This window comes from Juglans regia, chromosome 7 (assembly GCF_001411555.2).
Source record: "Juglans regia cultivar Chandler chromosome 7, Walnut 2.0, whole genome shotgun sequence".
NCBI classification, from domain to species: Eukaryota; Viridiplantae; Streptophyta; class Magnoliopsida; order Fagales; family Juglandaceae; genus Juglans; species Juglans regia.
In genome coordinates this window covers 937,095-957,191 of record NC_049907.1, presented here as the reverse complement: position 1 = coordinate 957,191, position 20,097 = coordinate 937,095, and the positions used below count along the sequence as shown (strand labels likewise).

The window sequence follows — 20,097 nt, the reverse complement described above, 5'->3', positions numbered from 1 at the left end:
ACTACATGTTTTTTTAGTCACTAGATTAATATTTATTTCTAAACATTAGAATGGACAACCGGAAGACAACCATGCATGCACCCACCCACCGTTCAAGAAATAAAACTTTTCATCATGAGTCCAATTCAACTTTACTACTTTGATTGGTTAAGCTCCACTTATAGTGTAGAATACACATTTTTAAAACGTGATGGGGAAGTGTTCGAACAACATGAGAATATATGATATTCAAATCATTAAAATCTGTAAAATTAAAACACTATTGTAAATTGACTAAAAACATACCCATTTAAATAAATTAATAATTTTTCTAACTTTCAAATTCAATGGTATCATGCCATGTAAGATTGCTAAAGCTGCTTAGTATTGGTTGATTCATGGGGCTGCTACCTACCCGACAGGTAGCAACGGCCGGCCTCCCTTGCTCCTACCCACTTGCATTTGTTCTGTTGCATGAAATGATAGATTGGGAGGCCATTAATCATCGCCGAGTCTTTCTCAATAGAATTACTTTAAAATACAAATTATGTTTAGAATTAATTGGTTATCAATGACTGAGTTAAAGTGAATTAGCGAAAGTAAAATAAAAAAAAAATAACAACAATCACACATAAAATGTCAATATTTCAGTAATTTAGCTTAGTGTGAGCCTAAGTCCACTAGTAAGATCGATCTCAATGAATTTACTATCAACAAAAGTAGAATACAAGATATCAATCACAAAATCTTCAATTCCAGAGCTCCAATACACCCAATGAAATATCAAGAATCTCATAAAAGGATCTCATTTTCTCTCTCTATAAATCTAGTTGCTCAAAATCCCAATACAATGAAAAATAAAATGTATTTATACTATATAGTGTGGAAAACCCTAATTACGAACATTCATTTGAGCGAATATCGAGTAAACAATTTACCTGGCGTTCGCTCGAACTGACTGTCGAGAGAGTGTCGTGTGAGAAATCTGCTTAGGGTTCGCTTGAGCGGATGTTCAGAGAACAATATGTCTGGAGTTCGCTCGAGCAAAGTGTCCAGCCAAAGTTCGCTCGAGCTGAGGTCAAGCCACAATCAAACCAAGTATTTGGAATGACGTTTTCAACAGGAATCAATCCATACTCAACAAATCTCCACCTTAACTTGAAATCCGTCAAGCCTAAAATAAAATTCATTAAACCAAGAGCAAACCCCCTCCACCAAATCCCTTAAGGGAATCACAGAACCCGAACACCAAACAAGTCCAAACAAAGATTGAACTTGTATACTGAAACTGGCTTCATCATCATATATGCTAGATTTTAAGTGGTAGCAATCTTATGAATTTCTATCACACCCTCTGTAACAACCTCTCGAAGAAAATGAAATCGAAACCTTATTGTTGCAGCAAAATCTTCATCTTGATGTGCCATAAACTGAAATTGTTCTGACTTTTGAATTTCTCCACTTCAAACTTTGTCATAGCCATCCCTTAAGATCTCGCACAAAGTCTAGTGCTTTAATACCGGTTTGTTGGGATTAACTGGTTTTCAACGGCTAAGTTAAAGTGAAATAGCGGAAATAAAATTAAAAAAAAAACGATAATCACACACAGAACATCAAAATTTAAGTGGTTCGGCTTAGTGTAAGCTTACATCCACTGGTGGGGTTGGTTTCAATGAATCCACTATCAACAAAGGTGGAGCACAATGGATCCATTACAAAATCCTCAATTCCAGAGTCCCAATACATCCAATAAACTCTCAGAAATCTCACAAAATGATCTCTCTTTCTCTTTCTGTATTCTTGCTCAAGTCCCAATACAATAAAAAATAACATGTATTTATACCGTACGACACATAAAACCATAATTACGAACATTCGCTTGAGCGGTGTGTCAAGTGAACAATATGCCTGGCATTTGCTTGAGCTGACTGTCGAGCAAGTGTTGAGCGAACAATCTGTTTGGAATTCGCTCAGGCAGACTATCGAGCATATGTCGAACGAACAATCTGTCTGGATTAGCTCGAGCGAAGTGTCGAGCCAAAGTTCGCTCGAATCAAGGTCGAGCCAGGGTCAAGTCAAGTCTCTGAAATGATGTTTTCAATAAAAATAAAGCCACTCAACAAATTCTATCCATCATTTTTTTAATTATTATTATTTTCACACAATCTTTTTATTTAGTATCTAATGATTGAATAATAAGTAATGAATGATAAATATTTAATATTACGTTAGAAGATAATGACAAAAATAATGATATATAGCATTTGCGTTTCTTAGAAAGATTGCACATGATATATGTGCATTTTAAACACCAAACAAATCAAGCCTTACAAAAACCAAACAATACCACACGTCTAGAATCCAAACAAACAAAACCATACAATTTCCAACCCTAATTCAAAAGTCATATTTATTCGCCTGACCATGAGAGATGAGGCTGACAGCTAAGATTTTAAAATCATGGTTGACACGGCACAAATAAATTAACTGTTATATGATAAAAATTAAAAATTAAATAAAATATTATTAAAATAAATCACCAACAGTAAGAACAAACTAACCTTTTTTAAATGTAAAAGAAAAGAAAAACGCTTGTTACAAGCGTCTGGTGTAAACGGCGTGCAAACGTGACTGACGTGGAGACACTTGATGAGAGAGAGACCAAGCTGATGAGAGAGAGATGAGGAGAGGGAGAGATCGAGCTATTAGAACTGATGAAAGAGAAAGACCGAACTGATGAGAGAGAACTGATGAGAGAGGAAGAATTTATTTTAAATCTGATGTGGCATAGACGACTGCACGCATATTATATCTACCGACTGTATATAAAAGAACTGAAAAGAAAAATGTCTAGCATATAACTTTTTACAATATATTATATAATTATATTTTAAAATAAAAATAATTTAATAAAATATTTTTAAAAAAATAACATTATTTTATAAATTAACATCATTTTATAAAAATATTTTCACTGAAATATATTGTGCGGTATGATTGCTGAAAGTGAAAACCCATCGGGTGACTCAAGAGTTGTGCAGTGTCGTGTGTACCCAAATATAAACAGATCCGATTCGTGTCGAAAGGCGACTCTTTGTCGAAATTAGGGTTTTCAGGTTCTCATCTCTTTCCATTGCAGACATGGGAGGAGGGAACGGGCAAAAGGCGAAGATGGCACGCGAGAAGAACTTGGAGAAGCAAAAAGGCGCTAAGGGTAAAATTCTTTCGCATCCTTAGTCCTTCGTTCTTTTTTTGAAGTTTCTCCGTTGTACTATACTTGGTTTCTGGGAATATAACCGCAAATTTAAACAAATTAGGCATTTTGCGTCTCATGTTCTCACTTTCTAACACAGAGCTGAACTTTGTAAGAGCATAAATAGTGGGTTTTACTGGGCAATCAAGATAACGTGGAGAATTAGTAAATGATTTTTGTTTTTAGATTCCTTTTCAATTTCATATAAAAACAGCCGTTTGGGGATCGTCCATTATTTCAATCTAATTTCAAAGGTCTATATATCTTTGCTGTGCTTAATTGGGTGATTTGATTGATTTTCTCAGGAAGCCAGCTAGATTCAAACAAGAAGGCGATGTCAATCCAGGTATTATTTGGTTGATATCTTTATCGAGGCCGCTCTAGTCCCTTTATTAGTGCGTAACTATTGAAATTTAGACCTCTCTGTTGTATACGTCTTGTGTAAATGGTAATGCCTATTATCCTCATCAATAAAGTTTTTTGTTACTTGCAAAAACCTCTCTCTACAAGTTGTTACCTTGATTTAAGAAATTTTCAAGAAAATCTTTAAAACAAACATATCTTGCTTTGAGCTTCCCTTTTTTGTGTGTTTTTTCTTTTATAGAATTTGAGTTTGTTACCCATCTCCAGTTACTGTAGCTGTGGCTGATACTTTGAAGAAATGAATATGTGAAATGATTAGTGTGGAATAACTTAAATCAGAATAAGTGCCTATTTTGGCATGAGAAGTTTTGAGTCTTTAGACAATAGCAGCATTTTATTTGGTACATACAAGTATCCCAGGTTGATGTGAAATTGTAGCTTTTTGGGCATGAGTAGTTTTTGTATTGCTCTTATTATTTGTAGCAAACCAAATTTTCCTGCACATCTGGAATGCATGAAATCATTGCCGTAATCCCTTGTGGGTTTAAGGCGAAACATTGTAGTACTAGTTATCTCTATAACAAATCATTGGTCGAGAATATGATCTATTGGTGCAACTGTATCTTCGCTCAGCTAAAATTGTCCTGCATATTTACTTCCTTTCAATTTTTTGGTGAGTCAGTAATGTTTTTGGTGAAATGTTCAATGCAGTGCAAGGTTTGCATGCAGACATTTATGTGCACCACTACCGAGGTGAAGTGCAGGGAACATGCAGAAGCAAAGCACCCCAAATCTGATGTTTATACTTGCTTCCCTCATCTCAAAAACTGAATGAAACCAACAAAGGAATGTGGAGATGGGTTAAGAATATGTAAATCTTTCTATTACAATTGGGTTAAGTCCAACAGCAAGGTTGCTTTATGCATGTTGTATTACTGTCTGCATGAGTGAGGGAAGTGAGTGTTGTGTATTTCGTTGATAAAGTGGAATTGAGTGTTTAATTGTCACTTGTAATGGAAACTTGTTTAATTATGATGAATGAGTGCCATTGTTCATGAAAGGTTGGAAGAGTCTGTATTCGATCCACGCATCTTCAATAATGAAGTTGGGTTGCGAAGCCAAGCGTGGCTATTATTAAAACACTGATTCTGGCACATCTGAATGCATTATTATTTATATCCTCAGCTGTATGAGAAATCATCATTCTTTTCTGTTTCAAATTTCCACAGGAATCAGGAGATGGCAGAAACTAGTCTTTATAATCTCAGCCACTCTATATCTCCACTCAAGGAAGGCTGGTAGACATTTTCCCTTCTGTAGTTTTACTAGAACCAGTTATACTAGACTGCCTGGCATGGCTGCCCGCACCATTGTTGCTACTAACCTGGGTTGGTTTTTCAAAGTTTTGTTAGGCAACTAATTTGGTTCCAGTTTCAATGAACTATGCCCATTGAATTGGTGAACTATGCCCATTGAATTGGTGTTATCCCATATTCCCATGGATATGTGGAATAAATCCTGTGCATCCATCTTTCTTGGAATTGTATCCATTACGGATTCTGTTCTGATAGGTTGTGCCACAAACATAAACATCCTACTCTTTTAGGAATACGTTTTTTTTACTCACTTAAAATAAAAAATAAAATAAAAGGTGAAATAACTAAAGAATTAAACATTAAAATAAAGATTGAAAGAGTAATGATCGCTCCTTATTCTACACTACGTTCGTCTAGAGCAGGCCGGTTGTTGCCACTTCCCCGTGGCCCCGATCATCGTGCAAGAGGGGTTGACCACCCGTAAATTTCTCTACAAAGGGGACCTTGACCCATCGCATGATGGCATATTGGAATTGAGAGTTTTGAAGGGATGAAAGTATAGTTTTTTCTTCTAATTCTTGGATTTTGGGTTTTTATTTTTGAAATTTCATGATCTGATGAGATAATATTGGATACGCGGAGCTGAGTTGAGATGGAGATGGTTGAGGATAAGAGCTTATGATTCATTCCATTGACGCTTACGTTGATAGAGACTAAAATATTGTTCTGAATCAAAATGAAAAACCACGTACCAACCTGTGCTTAAAACGAATTGACTTTTCCTAATGAGGGCTTGACAAATTGAACGGTTGCTTTCCTATTTCACCTTATAAACCCCCGACTTTGAATGTTAACAGGTACACTCATTAATTGACGACAAAGTGAATGGTGAAGGGCTTCAAAAGAAAGACAATAGCGAAATTGTAAAACTTCCGATATCAAGTAGAGGCTTGAGAACACATTAATTCAACCGAAACAACAGACTTCACAAAATCATTTAAGAACCCCTCCCCCCCATACACAAGTTTCACTGCCTACTTCCAGTGAGAGGCAGCAATAAAACTGTATAGGCTTTATGATACATATTCCATATAGCATGGCCTCTGGTTTGTTTACATACCGACTTGATACGATCAGAGCCTACTGCGTTCGCATCCTGCTACTTTCTGCTGCCCTCACCTGAGAGAAATATGGATGTGCCTGCAGTACCAACATAAGCATGGCAGCACTAAGATTAGTATACCCAAGAATAATAATGAGATTACTGAGCTTGTCAACAAAAAATTCGCATGTCAGGGAACTTTCAATCAAAGGAACATAACAACTATTTCCCACTCACTCCAAAACGACAAGAACAGCCAGGAATACTCCCTGGCAATATACTATTTCTATTATAGCATGGAACTATATTTTGATTGAACCCTGTTTTTGATTGGCACCGGGTGTTTTGGAACAGCGTCCCGACTAATCTCAAGGGTGCATAGGCCCTCGGTAAGGAGTTTCTGCAAATGCACCTTGGGTAATTCAAGGGAAAAATCCCCCAATCCGATAGCCCCTAGAAATTGTTTGCACCCAAGGGGATTTGAACCTTAGACCTAGGGGGAGCATACCCACAAACCCAAGGTTTTACTACTTGAGCCAACCCCTAGGGGTTTGAACCCTTTTTATAAGTATTTAATTGAACCCAATGAAGGCATTTTTTTTTATCAGTAACTGAAGTCAATGAAAGCATGAATTATGTTATCAATTAATATCAACGAAGGGAAAAAAGAGAGAGAGAGAGAGAGACATAGTAGTGAATTAGAACAAACAGAATTACCATGGCTTCTCTTGCAGTTAGCCTGTCTTGATGATCATACCGGAGGAGCTTATCAAGAAAATCAATGGCCTGCACTCAAATACATTTTAAAAAATCAATCAATTACCTTGATAAGCTAAAATTTGATTCATATAAAAGAAAAAAGAAAATGACCTCAGGGGAAACTAGATGCTGATTATCTGCATTAATAAATTTGGTCCAGGGCTTCCTGCTGTGCCTGCAGAAGGTATTGGACGTATTAATAACAAGTGACCACAGAAGGTTTGAGGCTGCATGTGATGATTTATTATTGAATGGAAGGGACTTCAATCTTTTGTGTTCATTGCAGCACTTCTGAGGCAAAACTGGACCATTAAATATTATATATTCTTATGGAAGTCCTGTGTAGTTGGGCTTATGCCTATTCTTTGGAATAAAATCTCTTATTACTTATAAAAAAAAAAAAAAATTCTTATGGAAGTCATGGTTTAGTGAAATTATCTTTTACCAAGTAGCGAAGAACTGACTCCACAAGGTTGAGAAAGCTCATCCCAACTTACCTCCCAACAAGTGCATCAAGTTGAGGATCAAGCTCCAAATGGTACTTATTCAGATATGCATTTAGCTCATCAGTCCCAAGAACCTGGAGAGCAACCAACTAAATTCATACTGGAATTCTTCTGGGGAAGGAAAGTATTGTAACATCAAAGATCATTTTAATGGAAAGAAGAATTACTGTTTAGCCAAGCCACTTAAATCCCATGAACACCCAAAAAAGAAAAAAGATAGTGAACAGGAGTCATAAACACAGTAACTGCTAATACATTTTTTTCTTTTGATAGGTAAAAGTAAAATTTTATTGATATAAAAGGCATTGCCTAAGTACATTGGTAGTATACAAGGAGCATGCCTAATTACATCTAAGAAGAATTGCTTCAGCTCATCCACAGTAACTGCTAACACTTGATAAAAAACAATTTAATTTTCTTGTGACAGATGTATATAAATTCTATTTTTTTGCCGAATCAGAATAATCACTACCTTGGCGATTTTGACAAGTTGATCATGGTTGTCATGACCATAAAAGAATGGCTCCTTGCGAAATATCTACATAAGCAGAAACTGAAATGATCAAGCTAACTATATAATACTCTTCTTCAAAAGCGCAAGCACAAGTACCCAAAGAACAACATGCTATCCAAATGACATTTTAAATGGCTTTACACCATATGTATTTTACTAGAATCCAGTCATTGTAATTGTTACCATTCCAGCAAACATGCAGCCAAGGCTCCACATGTCCAAGGAATAGTCATAGTCTTGCAAATCAACCAGAAGTTCCGGACCCTTAAAGTATCTGAAAAATAAAATACGAAAATACTCAATCTTTTCAGAAGGATGAATTTTCAATTTGGAGAATCAGCTTAAATCTACATTATGGAACACTTTTTTAAACATTTAAACCCCTTTTGATCTTTCGCTGTGAACACAGTATCAGACAATAATGCAAATTTAGGTTAAGCAGAACCCATAATGAATACACTGCAATTCTATTTGTGCCTCCGCCCAAAGTATGATTTATAAAAGATGTTTGTGCACTCATTTGTATCTAAAACCACTAATTCCATTTAATATTATCACGTACAAGCAATTCTATCAAAATGAACGATATACCTTACATTATATAAGAAAGTTCAGACTATCTTTATTGTGTTTTGTAACAGGTGTTCTATGTACCAGATATTATCCTCATGTTCCCAGCCAGGTTTTAGACACAAGCATACCCCACATCCTGCTTACAAATGTTCTATAATGAAAACTTATGGTGGTAAGATCATTAAATGCAAACTTTCAAAAGATGCATGTTTCAATTTATAGGAAATTATTAATGTCTTAGAAAAGTACCTTGAAGCCACACGGACATTATATTCCTTGCCAGGATGATAAAACTCAGCAAGACCCCAGTCTATCAAGCGAAGTTTTCGCAACTCATGGTCAATCATAACATTGTGAGGCTTGACATCTCTGTGCATTATTCCTTGTGAATGGCAGTAGTCCAAAGCCTGCAATATAAAGTTATCAGAATCAGTCCCCCTGGTAAAAATGCATTTACAACACCAATGAAAGGTCACTACTTAAAGGAAAACAAGTTAGAGAAGTGTTTCAATCCATAACAATGGAAAAATTAAATAAGTGGAAATTTTTAATCTACAGCACATTTTCAGTTAACGTTGATGGACAGAAAAATAAAAAAAGTTCTCTTTCTAATATAATCATAACATAGGGGTTATTTTTTCAGAAAGATAACAAAAGGTTCACTTTCTAATCAAATCATCATTGGGGGTTATTTCTAAACAAAATTGCTAAACCTACGTATCGCATAGCACAGGGGGTGTTAGACCAAATTCCCCGAAAAAAAACTGCCACATAATGACTTCACATGGATGAAATAAGGGAAAATTTTAGATCCTGTCAATTATGTCCCCTCAAGAGATATTAAATCCCAAATTTCCCAAATTAAGCAACAAAACTCAAGAAGGGAGCTGGAGAATGCAAGTTTGAACAATCAGCACTCCCGATTCTAAATTTAATGAACGTGATTCCTCTCCTCCCACAAAGCTGTTAACCTTCTATAGTCTTATTTCTTTTCCCATAAAAAATATTGCAGCATCTCAAGTAAGCAATAGATTTACCAGCAAGATTCAAAAATGAGCAATTGTGTCGAAGGGAGAAAGTGTGAGCACATAAATTACCTTGAGAAGCTCATATATGTAGTAGCGTATGTCATAATCAGTCAATGTGGGGTAAAGAACTTTGAAATCTGTACTGTTCACATACTCAAATATCAAGCTAGGAGTTTTTGAGTGCTGATCTCTGACAATATCAAGAAGCTTGACAACATTTGGGCCCCCACAAAGGTTCTGAAGAATTTTTATCTCTCTCTTTATCTGCAAAAGGAAACATAGGCACATCATGCTTGATCCTTAATTGTTATCCGCCTACATTTACAGAGAAAACGACATGAATGGCAAGCAAGAGCAAGCAAAAGAGTACAATATCTTTCTTTTTTTTGTAAGTACAATATCTAAATCAATCGATAGATGATCCTCTACAGCTCACACATTTGTTACGAAACACTATGTTTCCTCTCACATTGGCAAGGTTGGATTATGATAAATACAACAAGATAAAAAATTCAAACAAAGTGCCAAATCGTGTAAAATGTAGTACTTTAGAAACAAACCAACTCTGCTGACATGCTAACTGTCCTGAAGGATAGAGTTTACAATTAAAATTCACCTTCTTTTTCTTGACAGGCTTGAGTATCTTGATTATGCACCGCTCGTTGCTGTTGACATTTAAGCCCTCAAAAACTTCGCTGTATTTCCCCCTTCCAACTTTCCGCACAACCTCATAATCATCTTGATCACTGAAAAGAAGACAGAATTTTCTCAGATTTTCAAAGGATCACTAACATAACCACGAAAGAAAGTAAAAATGCATTAACAACGAAAATTAAAGATACTTCAGATTACATGAACAACATTAATCATCCCCTTCTCGAACCGAATCATGCCAAATATTCTCTATATACCAACCTCAATCCGATAAATAGAACTTTCACAGTTGGAAATTTTTAAAACAATATCTGTAACTTCATAAATTCAAGTGCTGCCTTCTATAATTCTTTTTTTATAAGAGCGGTTTTTGTGATTAGCGAAACCAAGAATTAATCAATTGAATCCATTCCCTTCACACTCAATGTGATCACATCAAGGGGTTTCTCATCTTATTTCATATAGGGCAGAAGATATAATCGAGCTAGGCTAACGATCATAACAGCTCACCTCTAGATGCTAATTAATCGAAGAAGATACATAAAAAACTAAAAATCTTACGCTCTGTTTGGTAGTTATGAAAAATAGCAAAAACAGAAAAGGATCTTTATTACCTAATTTTAAAAATTAGAAGCTCAGGTTATTAAGACATAAGGCCTATGATTTAAAATCTTAAATCTTTTCTGTAATCACCATTAAAAAATTTTCTAACCAACCAAACAAGAGGGCCAATAAATAAACAAAATCAAGAGGAAAAAAGGGTTTCATATTAGGGCTTCCGAAATTTTATACCCCCATTGAACGGTGAGAGACTCGTAATCCCAGTACTCTTTGGGCCGCACGACATTGACTTCAGCGTAAACACGGGCTTTGGAAGACATGGCTCCTCGGGCGCGAGAAGACGAGATCTCGATGAGGTTGGTCGTATCGACCTTATTGCTGCCGTTGCTGGAGGAGGAGGTGATGGCTATCGCGTCGTGGGTAGGGTTAGGAAAAGAGGGGTTGCGCAGGATAGGGGACTGCGCAACCGGGGAAACCAAAGAAAGGAGGGTGCAGACTAGGTGGAGGCGGGGGAGGGCTAAAAGTGCTGCATCTCTCATGAGCCGCGCCAGAAGCCCATCGCTACTTCCACGTTGCACGATACCAAGGGCAGAAATTATCTAATGGAATTTATTATTGGATGTTGTCCTTTGTGCGGGTGTGTGTAGGTTTGAACTTTGAGAATCAAATGACGTTGGCAAGTGATTCCCCATTTCCATAAAGATTTTTTTATTTAAATTTTGAAAAAGCGTAAGGTATTATTCACTTTCATATTTTATATTTATAATTTTTTTTTTCATAAAATATAAAATTATTTTTTTAAAAAAATATAAGATAGTAAATAATAACTAATGAAGAATTTTTCTTAAATTTTAAGATTTAGAATTAAAGGAAGAAGATAGATACCAATATATATATATTTAAATATTGATGAGTATTTTTTATTTTTGCAAAATTTAGATGGATAACAAAAATTTTATGAAAATTACTTTGTTTTTCTAGATCCCAAATAGATTTTATCATGCTACAAGCTAGAGATATTCTAAACAAATCAACAAAATAAATAATAATGTTTCTCTTCATCTTAAATCTTTATTATTATCAATCATATTTGTTGATATAATGCATTCGAAATAATTTTATATTTCAATCACTACCCGTCAATAATGGGAAAAAAATGATAAATTTATAAGGAATAACAATATTTTTTAAAAGAAGAATAAATAAGTTAAAGAAAAAAAGTTCAAAAAGATAATTTTCAGCATCGTATAGGAATTGGACTCCGTTTAAAAAGATATTATTCCATTCGTCATACTTCAATTTTCTATTTGGAGTTTTGTCAACTTTTATGTTTGATCTGTGATGGATATGCTAAGAGAACAACCCTTTTCACGTCCAGCTGCTATGATATTATAATCGATTGTCAACCCTTCGGTGGCGTTCACGGTAATACCTAACCCATAAAAATGCTGCTAATTTTCTATAACAACAACGTCCAAACAAAAAATAACAATCCCTCAGGCGCTTTCGCCAATCTTTTTTAGACGAAAAGCACAAGAAAGATATAGCCTTTTTCCTCACAAATTGGGCTTGAAGAAGCTTTTCACGTTGGTCCCGAAGCTTGGGTAGTATGCTCCTTTCTTGACACGCCTTCTATATCTAGCAATCAGTCTTTTGGGGTCCAGATTTGTCAGGAAACAAACAAAATGCCCACCCGAAGAAGAAATTTTTAGAACCCAAAGCTTTCATGGCACTTGAGTTTAAAGCATTTGATGGAGTTTGAAATAACCAACCAACATTACTTAAAAATCTACATTACATAAGCCCTGCTAAGACGAACTGGATCTGCAACAAGCTGTGGATGGAAGTATACCTCATTTGTAAAAAAGGGTCAAGTCTGTAGAGAATGCAAATGCTTTCATCATATGTTACCCTGGATTCCTATTCATGCCCTTACATCTTCACACGGCTTTAGGTTGGACTTGCTCAAAATCAAAAACCTCAAACATGAGGCGTCTTACATCAGGCTTCCCGTAAACAGTGTATGCTAGCCCATGAAGGGCTTGTTGAACAGCAGAAGTAGCTGGGTTCCTCAGTCTTCGATTGTGCTCGAATGCATCTTGAACCTGCTCAGAATAAATGATAAAGCTATGGAGATGCTTGTCCCTCAAATACCTCCCACAGAACTTGTTCATGAGAAGCCGCCGGTGCCTCTCCTGTAGCCACAGACCAGGGGCATCTATATGCTTCATCAACAATTTCTCCGCCATCACAAGATCCTAAACCAGACAAAGACACACAAATATCAAGATGTCTCATTTCCTCCACATTATATAAGGGTAAAACAAAGTCTGGATTGTGCTTTTAAACCGAGTGATAATGCATTGGTTACTATCACGAGGATTGCATTGCAGTAACATTTATTACCTGGATCTTCTGCCCAACATATTCTAATCGCTCGTAGCAAAAGCGTGGATGCTCAAACTTGTGCTTTGACGGATGTAGAAAACAAAGCTGTATTTCAATGAGAAATAAACAGTACATCAGGATACAGTAGATAAGTAAAAAGTAAAATTTCACAAATGTCAGACAATTAACCATATATACATAATTTAAACCAGGTATTCAAAAATTAAATTGAATTGACTTCATATATATACATATACATATATATATATATATCAAAAAATACCAAGTAGAAGTTCTGAGCCATATACGAATCATGATGATTGGGAGTTTAAGGTGTTGAGAGATGGTTGATAAAATGGTTCACCAAGTGTACACCATTGAACTTTATCTGTGCATCAATTGTATGGCACTAATCATAGAACAACAAAACAATTGTAAAGGACATCAGGCAAGACAACTTTATCTACAAGCACGGTTGCTTATATAATTTTTCCCTAAACTTCTTCTAAATTTCATCAGAAATGCATTAAAAAAACAACATGCTACAATCAATGGGTAATAGATGCATGTGTTTAAGAAGAACGAAGAAAAGTGAAATAAGAGGCAGCAAAAGAACTACCTGCAACCCAAGTCCAAGTTCAATGTTCCGGGCTTCAGTGATACCTGGAATTCGATCTTTCATTGCTAAGGGGTATCCCAGTGCTTGCATAACTTGGGGTCTGCTCTCATAATCCCATATATTGCCTCTGAACCGATGCATGCCTGGTGGAACGCAGGCCCTGAAGAGCCTTGGGTGTGCAAAAAGAGCCTCTTCTGGAGGCTGTGAAGAGGTTAAAAAGAAAAATTATGTGGGATTCCTTCCAACGTGATTAGAGTTAACGTTTCAACATTCAAATTGTATTCAGCAACCAAATATATGCAAGACTACCTACTCACTTTAATATTGATTAACATAATTAGACCTCAAAATTACTTTCCTTTTATAATTCAAAAATCCAAATTCAAAACGACCAAATCTAGAAACTTGTCCAGTCTAAAACATCTAGTCCATAGTCCACATCGGTCAAGCTTGGGTGTGCCTATAATGTGCACAAGATTAGACTCCGTGTTTACATTTGGTGGAGAAATAATACAGAAAATTACTTTATAGGCTGCAACATCTTGCCAGCTGAGCTTTTTGCCTTCAAACTCAACAGAGACATAATCTACATCTTCCAGTTGTCTTCGTAATTTTGGTTGGCAGTCCTCATCTTCTGGGTCCATGCCAAACACTTCAAAAAGAACCCGATATACTTCGGGCATACCGAAACAAAGATATATTGCACCAAACAAAGCCCAGAATACAAACCTGCTCCCATCATACCAAAGTTAGAACTCAGTGTGTTTTTCCCGTCAATTATGAGCATTGAACAAATAAAAAATCTATCTTCTGCCTGTCAATTATGAATTCTCATGGGAAAAATCAAACACATCATGGTAAATGATTTTACAACAGCAAACAAAAGACTCATAGCTAACTTTTAATCCACTGCAGGAAGGCAAGATCTTGCTTGACTGTTCTCATTACATAATAGTTACATGACATTTCATCTGTCAGATAGGGTATTCATAGCCCTCAGCAAAAGAATAACCAAGTTCATAGCATAGAGTACTGTACCATTGATAAGTCTAAGCTGAATTTCTATTGACACATTTTTTCCAACAATCAAATTTCCACCTCCAATAGATGGGTAGGAAGTGATTGACTTGAACTAATTCTGCTATACCATCACATATACAGTTCTGACGATAGCAACCTCTTGCTCATTAGTCGGGACTTTGTCCTGGATACTTGGTTTCAATAACAAAAAAAAGAAATATATGGACACTTACTTTTGTCTTTCTTTTCCTGATAACCGTGTCTACAGAAACTCATATGGGGTAAATATGGAGCATAAAGAAAAAAATGCAACCATCTCGATGCTCCATGCCATCAGCAACCATATGCCTAATGTACTTGGTTAAGGCATGCCCTGTTGGAAGGCAAGAATGTACAATCTCAGAGCCTAACTGTCATTTCTGAGCCTATGTGATTGCTTACTTGATTTTGATAAGAATGATTGCTTACTTGATGCACGCATTAATGAGCTTTAGCTTTCAAAGTTAATGGTTCCTCATTTCATCGAACACTTTGAAATGAATTTATGAGCCTATGTGAGAACGTTTCAAGGCAAGAGTTTTTAAAGCAAGCAGGTGTGTACATCTGAGCCTATACTCAAAGAACTAGTCAATGGTACAATTAAAGCCCCTTGGATGCATTATAAAAAGCAAGGACTTCTCCCTCCAAGCAATGTCGAATCTTATTCACCACCTATACTCCTTAATTCACCACCGATACTCCTCAATATGGGGAATCATAATCTCCCCTAATAAATTCTCAACATCCTCATCGAACCATTCCATCCTATAGGTGGCACGGCTAAAATCCCACATTTCTGGTTGAGATTGGCTTTGATACTATTTTTGTAATGTCCTAAAGAAGGCCGAGGCCACATTTGAGTATACTCAAAAAGGACTGGTACAATTAGAGCCCTCTGAATTCATTATAAAGAACAAAAAACTTCTACGTCCCAAACAATGTGAGATCCCATTTACCACCTACACTCCCCAATATGGGATCATAGAGAGTGCATTAGGCATCCCTATAAAAAGGTGCAGGCATCTGTGAATCAAGCAACACTCTTAAGATTGGCACTCAATTAGAAGTAAATTTATGGGAAATTCTGGCAAGAGACACTCTTAACCTCAATTACCATTATGATCAAATCAATGACGAATCAGATGCACAGCAAGTCTTCTATACCTTTCTCGGCCTTTTGGCTAAGATCAAGTGTAGTATCTGTTCTTATCAGTCTAATATCTGCTACGTGGTCCATCAGACCACATCATTTTAGCCTATTCTTGGTAATAAAATTTTCCTATTAACTATCAAAAAAAAAAAGCACAGTACCCACTTCTGGAAAGACTATAACTTTCAACTTCAGTAAGACACCCACTCAATTAATTACCACATTGTTCAACAGCGAAAGTTTTGCATTTGAACTAAAATGAAGAACAGTAAGAAACTCACTTCGCGGGCGGCTCGCGCTCCTTCCTCTTCAACTTATCCATATCATCATACGGAAACACCAAGTTCTGCAAGCTCGCGGCTTTAATCCACTTGGGCAGGTTCCGCTTCCCAATCAACCCGAAAACCCTCTCTCTCATCGGAGCCGGGGACTCCCTCGGATACCTCTGCAAGAAATATTCGGCAAACGCCAACTCAAGCACGTACTGCCCCAAGAACAGAAGCCTCGAGTGGCCCGACCGAACGTGCCGCGCCTTAGTCCTCTCGCACGCGGGGTGCTGAAAGGCCAAATACAACAAAGTATCAAATTGCTTCGCCGGGTTATCGTCCCCGAATCGCTCGTCCGAGGGCTCCAAAGGGTACCCCAGAGCCTGCTTCGCCTCGAGCAGGTACTCCTCCATCCAGGTCTTGTCAGCGAAGTTGAGCCGCGAGGACGGCAAGCAAGAGCTTAACAAGGGGAACGATTTGAGGGACATCTGGGGGCTGTTGAGGAACCGTTGGGCTAATCTCTGATCGTCCAATGGGGGCCTCAGAATGAACCTCTTAGGGGGAAACTTCTTCTTGGGAGAAGTGGCTCTTTTGCGCTCGGCCAGCTCCTTGAGAAGCCTCTGGGGGCTGTTCTTGGGGAGTTCTTGTTGTGGGTCGACAGCCACCGCATAGATACGAAGGATTCTCCGCGTGGGGTTGGTGGAATTGCGGTAGGTTTGGATTGGGAAGGGGGAGAAGGAGGATGAAGAAGAGCAATTGTTGCATGTGTGAAAGTGTACGAAGGAAGATGAAAGTTCCATTGAGTAGGGGAATCCAAAGTGTAGGAGTTGAGAAGAATCAAGGAGTACGAATTACCTGATGTAGTGGCATTGAAGCGAAAGGGTTTTCGGAGGCAGTGAAGCAGAGAGGGTTTTGAGGGGGCTTTCGCAGGGAGAGCGGATAAGAAACGACTTGACGATGCTATCTACGGGACGGTATGATGGGAGATATTTTACCCGAGGGAGTGGCAGTTTGGCGAGAGAAACGACGCCGTAATTGAGGCACGTATTTGAGAGATGCCCTTCAAGTTCAGCCTTTTTTTTGTTTTTTTGGGGTATGGGAGGGTGGAAGATCAATCCTATACAACCTCTCTATTTCTACACATCATTTTTTTTAAAAAAAAAAATTTAATATTTTTTAAATTTTTTTTGAGTTTATTTTTTTAAAATTAATTCAATTTTCTATTCATTATTCATATATTAAATATTTGATAAAAAATAAAAAATTAAAAATTAAAAAAAATGTTATATGTGAAAGTTGTGTGAATAGTAAGAGGTTGTGTAGATTTTTTCAGAATCAAATCCAAGACTTCTATTTTAAAGATTTGAGTGTTATGCCATCAAGGCCTCCATGATATTAGATTTGTTTTTTTAAACCATGCTATTTAGATGTTAAAAAGAAAAATACATCTTTAACTTCCTCTCATTCACATATTTTTTATATTACATCATCAAATTATCAAAAAGTCAAGAGCGTGCATGTTCAATTAAAATTCGGTAGTTAAGATTGTATCGTTTCATCCACTCAAATATGGTAGTTAAATGAAAAGATCCTCTATACAACTCTCCCTCCCTCTTATCCCCAACTCCAAGCTTTCTCTAAAGCCAAAAATCCCATCCCCACCCACTTTTGTTGTAAAATCTGCCCCATTTGAGGACTTCTTTCTCCCTTCTCTCCCACTCTACATCCCTTATCTTCCCATCTTCCTCACTTCCCTTTTCTCCCTTTTCTTCTTTCTTTGCTCTTCTATGTCTCTAATTTTTTTTAGATATTAGATGTTATCAATGTTGCTCACAATACAACATCAAGCGGTCCTTATTTTTGTTGGTGCTTGAAATCAATCTGCTATCCCATTCAGTGACTATCTAGTTTTTTTCATCCCTTTGAGAAGTAGATCGATATCTTACCCTCAGCCCCAATAAAGGTGGATTCGAGTTTCTCTTTTGCTGGGAACTAACGAAATTCATGCATGCTCTCCTATTTGAAAACATGGAGGATTTGGAAATAGAAACATTTATATACCATTGTAGTGCAGTTAGAAGCAACATATGATACCATTTTAATGTAATATCCTCTTGTGTAAAACGTTTCAAAGTCAGCAATCATCTTTATGTTGGTCGCTTTCTATTCAATTACAAGGACAATAAACTATGAGACCAGACTAACTGTTCAGTATCATTTTCAGATTTACTTTTCTTATATGCTTTATATATTTTGTCCCGAGATGTATATTTCACCTTACATTTCTCTTTCTAGTTTTAATAATGGTAGTTTGCAAAAAAATTATGTAAGACTCGGTCCAAGCACAGAGGAAAACCTAGTCCAGGTGTGAAGTACACCGTTTGGTTCTTTTGTAAGGATTAGACTATTCATTTTATTTCCTCTCCCCTGTGCCGACACCCCCTTCCCCTTTCCATTTCTGTTACACCCGTGCCCCATTACCGTTACTTTCATGTCGTACTTTACCCTCTCCAATCCCCACATTCTTTGTGCACCGTTTCTCCTATTTGTGCTCTCTGTCTCTCTCTCTCCAACAGTTGGGTTTTGTGCTACATGCCTCCACCTCCTCCGCCTGCTTCTCGATTTCTTGTTGTCGACAAGCTCCATTATCGGATTTTTGTTGAACAACGGTAAGCTTCTCTCTCTCACGCTTTTTGTTCACTCTCTCTCTATTAATTAGTACCCCTCTCACTATTACTCTCTCTCTCTCTCTTTGTGCACAAAATCGCAACCGGCGGCCCCGCGTCGTCCACCAATCCACACTGCCACCATATTCCTCTCGTTGACACCGATAAGTTTTCAGTCTGTTTATGCATCTTCGCACCAATAAATTTTGTTCTCTGTTATTGCCAACACTAATCCCTCAATTTCCCTGCCGCAGACATTCTCTCGCTCTTTGTTTTGTGTCACGACTGACAGAGGCAACCTGAGTCAACGTGCGCCTCTCACCGCCAAGGTATACATCGATTTCTCTCTATCGTTCGTCCGATTTCTCTATATCACAGGACATTTCCAACGCCACTAGCTAGACAGTGTTGCATTGCTTTCTAATTCAACGGGCCACCGCACGAAATTAGGTATGGTAATCTTATAGTCTCGCTTTTCGCACTGTTTCTTTTTTGTGGCATGTATGGTTGTGTTCATTGGAAAATTAGATAGTCTCTGTTTGTTTGGTAGAACCTGAAGGTTATGTGATGTGGTTTGTTGTTTGGATGGTCTCGTGACTTTAATATTGTGGATGTAGGAAGGGATGAACTTAAATTGTAGGATAGTGTAAGTTGTTTGTCATGACAGAAGTTTATGAACAGTAGTGTGCTAGTGGAAAAGCTATTTCTTGTTCGAGTTCAAGGCTTAGATAATACACTGCAAGAATCAGGTAAGCGGTGCTCTTACTAGACTTTGCCTAAAAACAGACTGAGATTTACTTTATGAAAATTGTTTGTTTTATTATGAAAACAACCTCAGTCGCTTTTTTGCACTATTTCTTATTCTTTTTTCTGTCATAACTGGTGGAGACATGAACATTTTTTATACTTTGTTCTCTAATGTTTAGAAGAGCGAGCATTAAATCTGAAAACTTGTATATGATTATATGATTTGTAACTGTTCAACATCATGTTTTGATATAATATGTTGCATTAGAAAACCTTCTGGCATGACATTATGTTTTTGCTTCCGTCCCGATCTTACCACGGGTGTAAAACTGTGGTCTCTGTTATTGCGTTGGTAGCAACAACTCTGTTTCTGAGTTGTCTTTACTGTGTGCACACTCGGCGCGCTAATAATATAAGGAGAAGATTTCACTTCTGTTTCTGCTTAGTTTGGCCACCTGAGATAGCACAATCTTACCACGAGGTTAAACATGGAATCTGTTCTCTTATGATGCTACTCAATTATGCTTAAGCTAAAGAACTTTTTGTATATCCTAGAATTAAATGTTTCTTAACTGTCGTTCTGATATTTTAATA

At 37.0% G+C, this 20,097-nt stretch overlaps 3 protein-coding genes and 1 pseudogene across 3 annotated transcripts; 2 read left to right on the top strand and 2 right to left on the bottom strand.

Annotated features, from left to right (window-relative positions):
• The first annotated feature begins 2,993 nt into the window (after nucleotides 1–2,993).
• LOC108981054 (uncharacterized protein At2g23090-like) lies at nucleotides 2,994–4,773 on the top strand. Its single transcript, XM_018952127.2, has 3 exons — nucleotides 2,994–3,193; nucleotides 3,538–3,578; nucleotides 4,307–4,773. Exons 1-3 carry the CDS (start codon nucleotides 3,121–3,123, stop codon nucleotides 4,424–4,426), a joined length of 234 nt encoding a protein of 77 aa, XP_018807672.1. The 5' UTR covers nucleotides 2,994–3,120; the 3' UTR covers nucleotides 4,427–4,773.
• Nucleotides 4,774–5,815: 1,042 nt separating this feature from the next.
• On the bottom strand, nucleotides 5,816–11,272 carry LOC108981052 (casein kinase II subunit alpha-2). The gene is made up of 10 exons (XM_018952125.2): nucleotides 10,840–11,272; nucleotides 10,010–10,139; nucleotides 9,463–9,657; nucleotides 8,615–8,772; nucleotides 7,976–8,066; nucleotides 7,751–7,816; nucleotides 7,270–7,352; nucleotides 6,884–6,947; nucleotides 6,731–6,799; nucleotides 5,816–6,111 (listed from the first exon to the last, which is right to left on the bottom strand). The coding sequence occupies exons 1-10, from the start codon at nucleotides 11,145–11,147 to the stop codon at nucleotides 6,052–6,054; spliced, it is 1,224 nt and encodes a 407-aa protein (XP_018807670.1). The 5' UTR covers nucleotides 11,148–11,272; the 3' UTR covers nucleotides 5,816–6,051.
• Nucleotides 11,273–11,987: 715 nt separating this feature from the next.
• Nucleotides 11,988–17,066, bottom strand: LOC108981050 (ribonuclease III domain-containing protein RNC1, chloroplastic). The gene is made up of 5 exons (XM_018952120.2): nucleotides 16,106–17,066; nucleotides 14,140–14,344; nucleotides 13,616–13,816; nucleotides 13,015–13,101; nucleotides 11,988–12,866 (listed from the first exon to the last, which is right to left on the bottom strand). The coding sequence occupies exons 1-5, from the start codon at nucleotides 16,888–16,890 to the stop codon at nucleotides 12,549–12,551; spliced, it is 1,596 nt and encodes a 531-aa protein (XP_018807665.1). The 5' UTR covers nucleotides 16,891–17,066; the 3' UTR covers nucleotides 11,988–12,548.
• On the top strand, nucleotides 15,835–15,953 carry LOC118349129 (annotated as a pseudogene).
• Nucleotides 17,067–20,097: the final 3,031 nt, after the last annotated feature.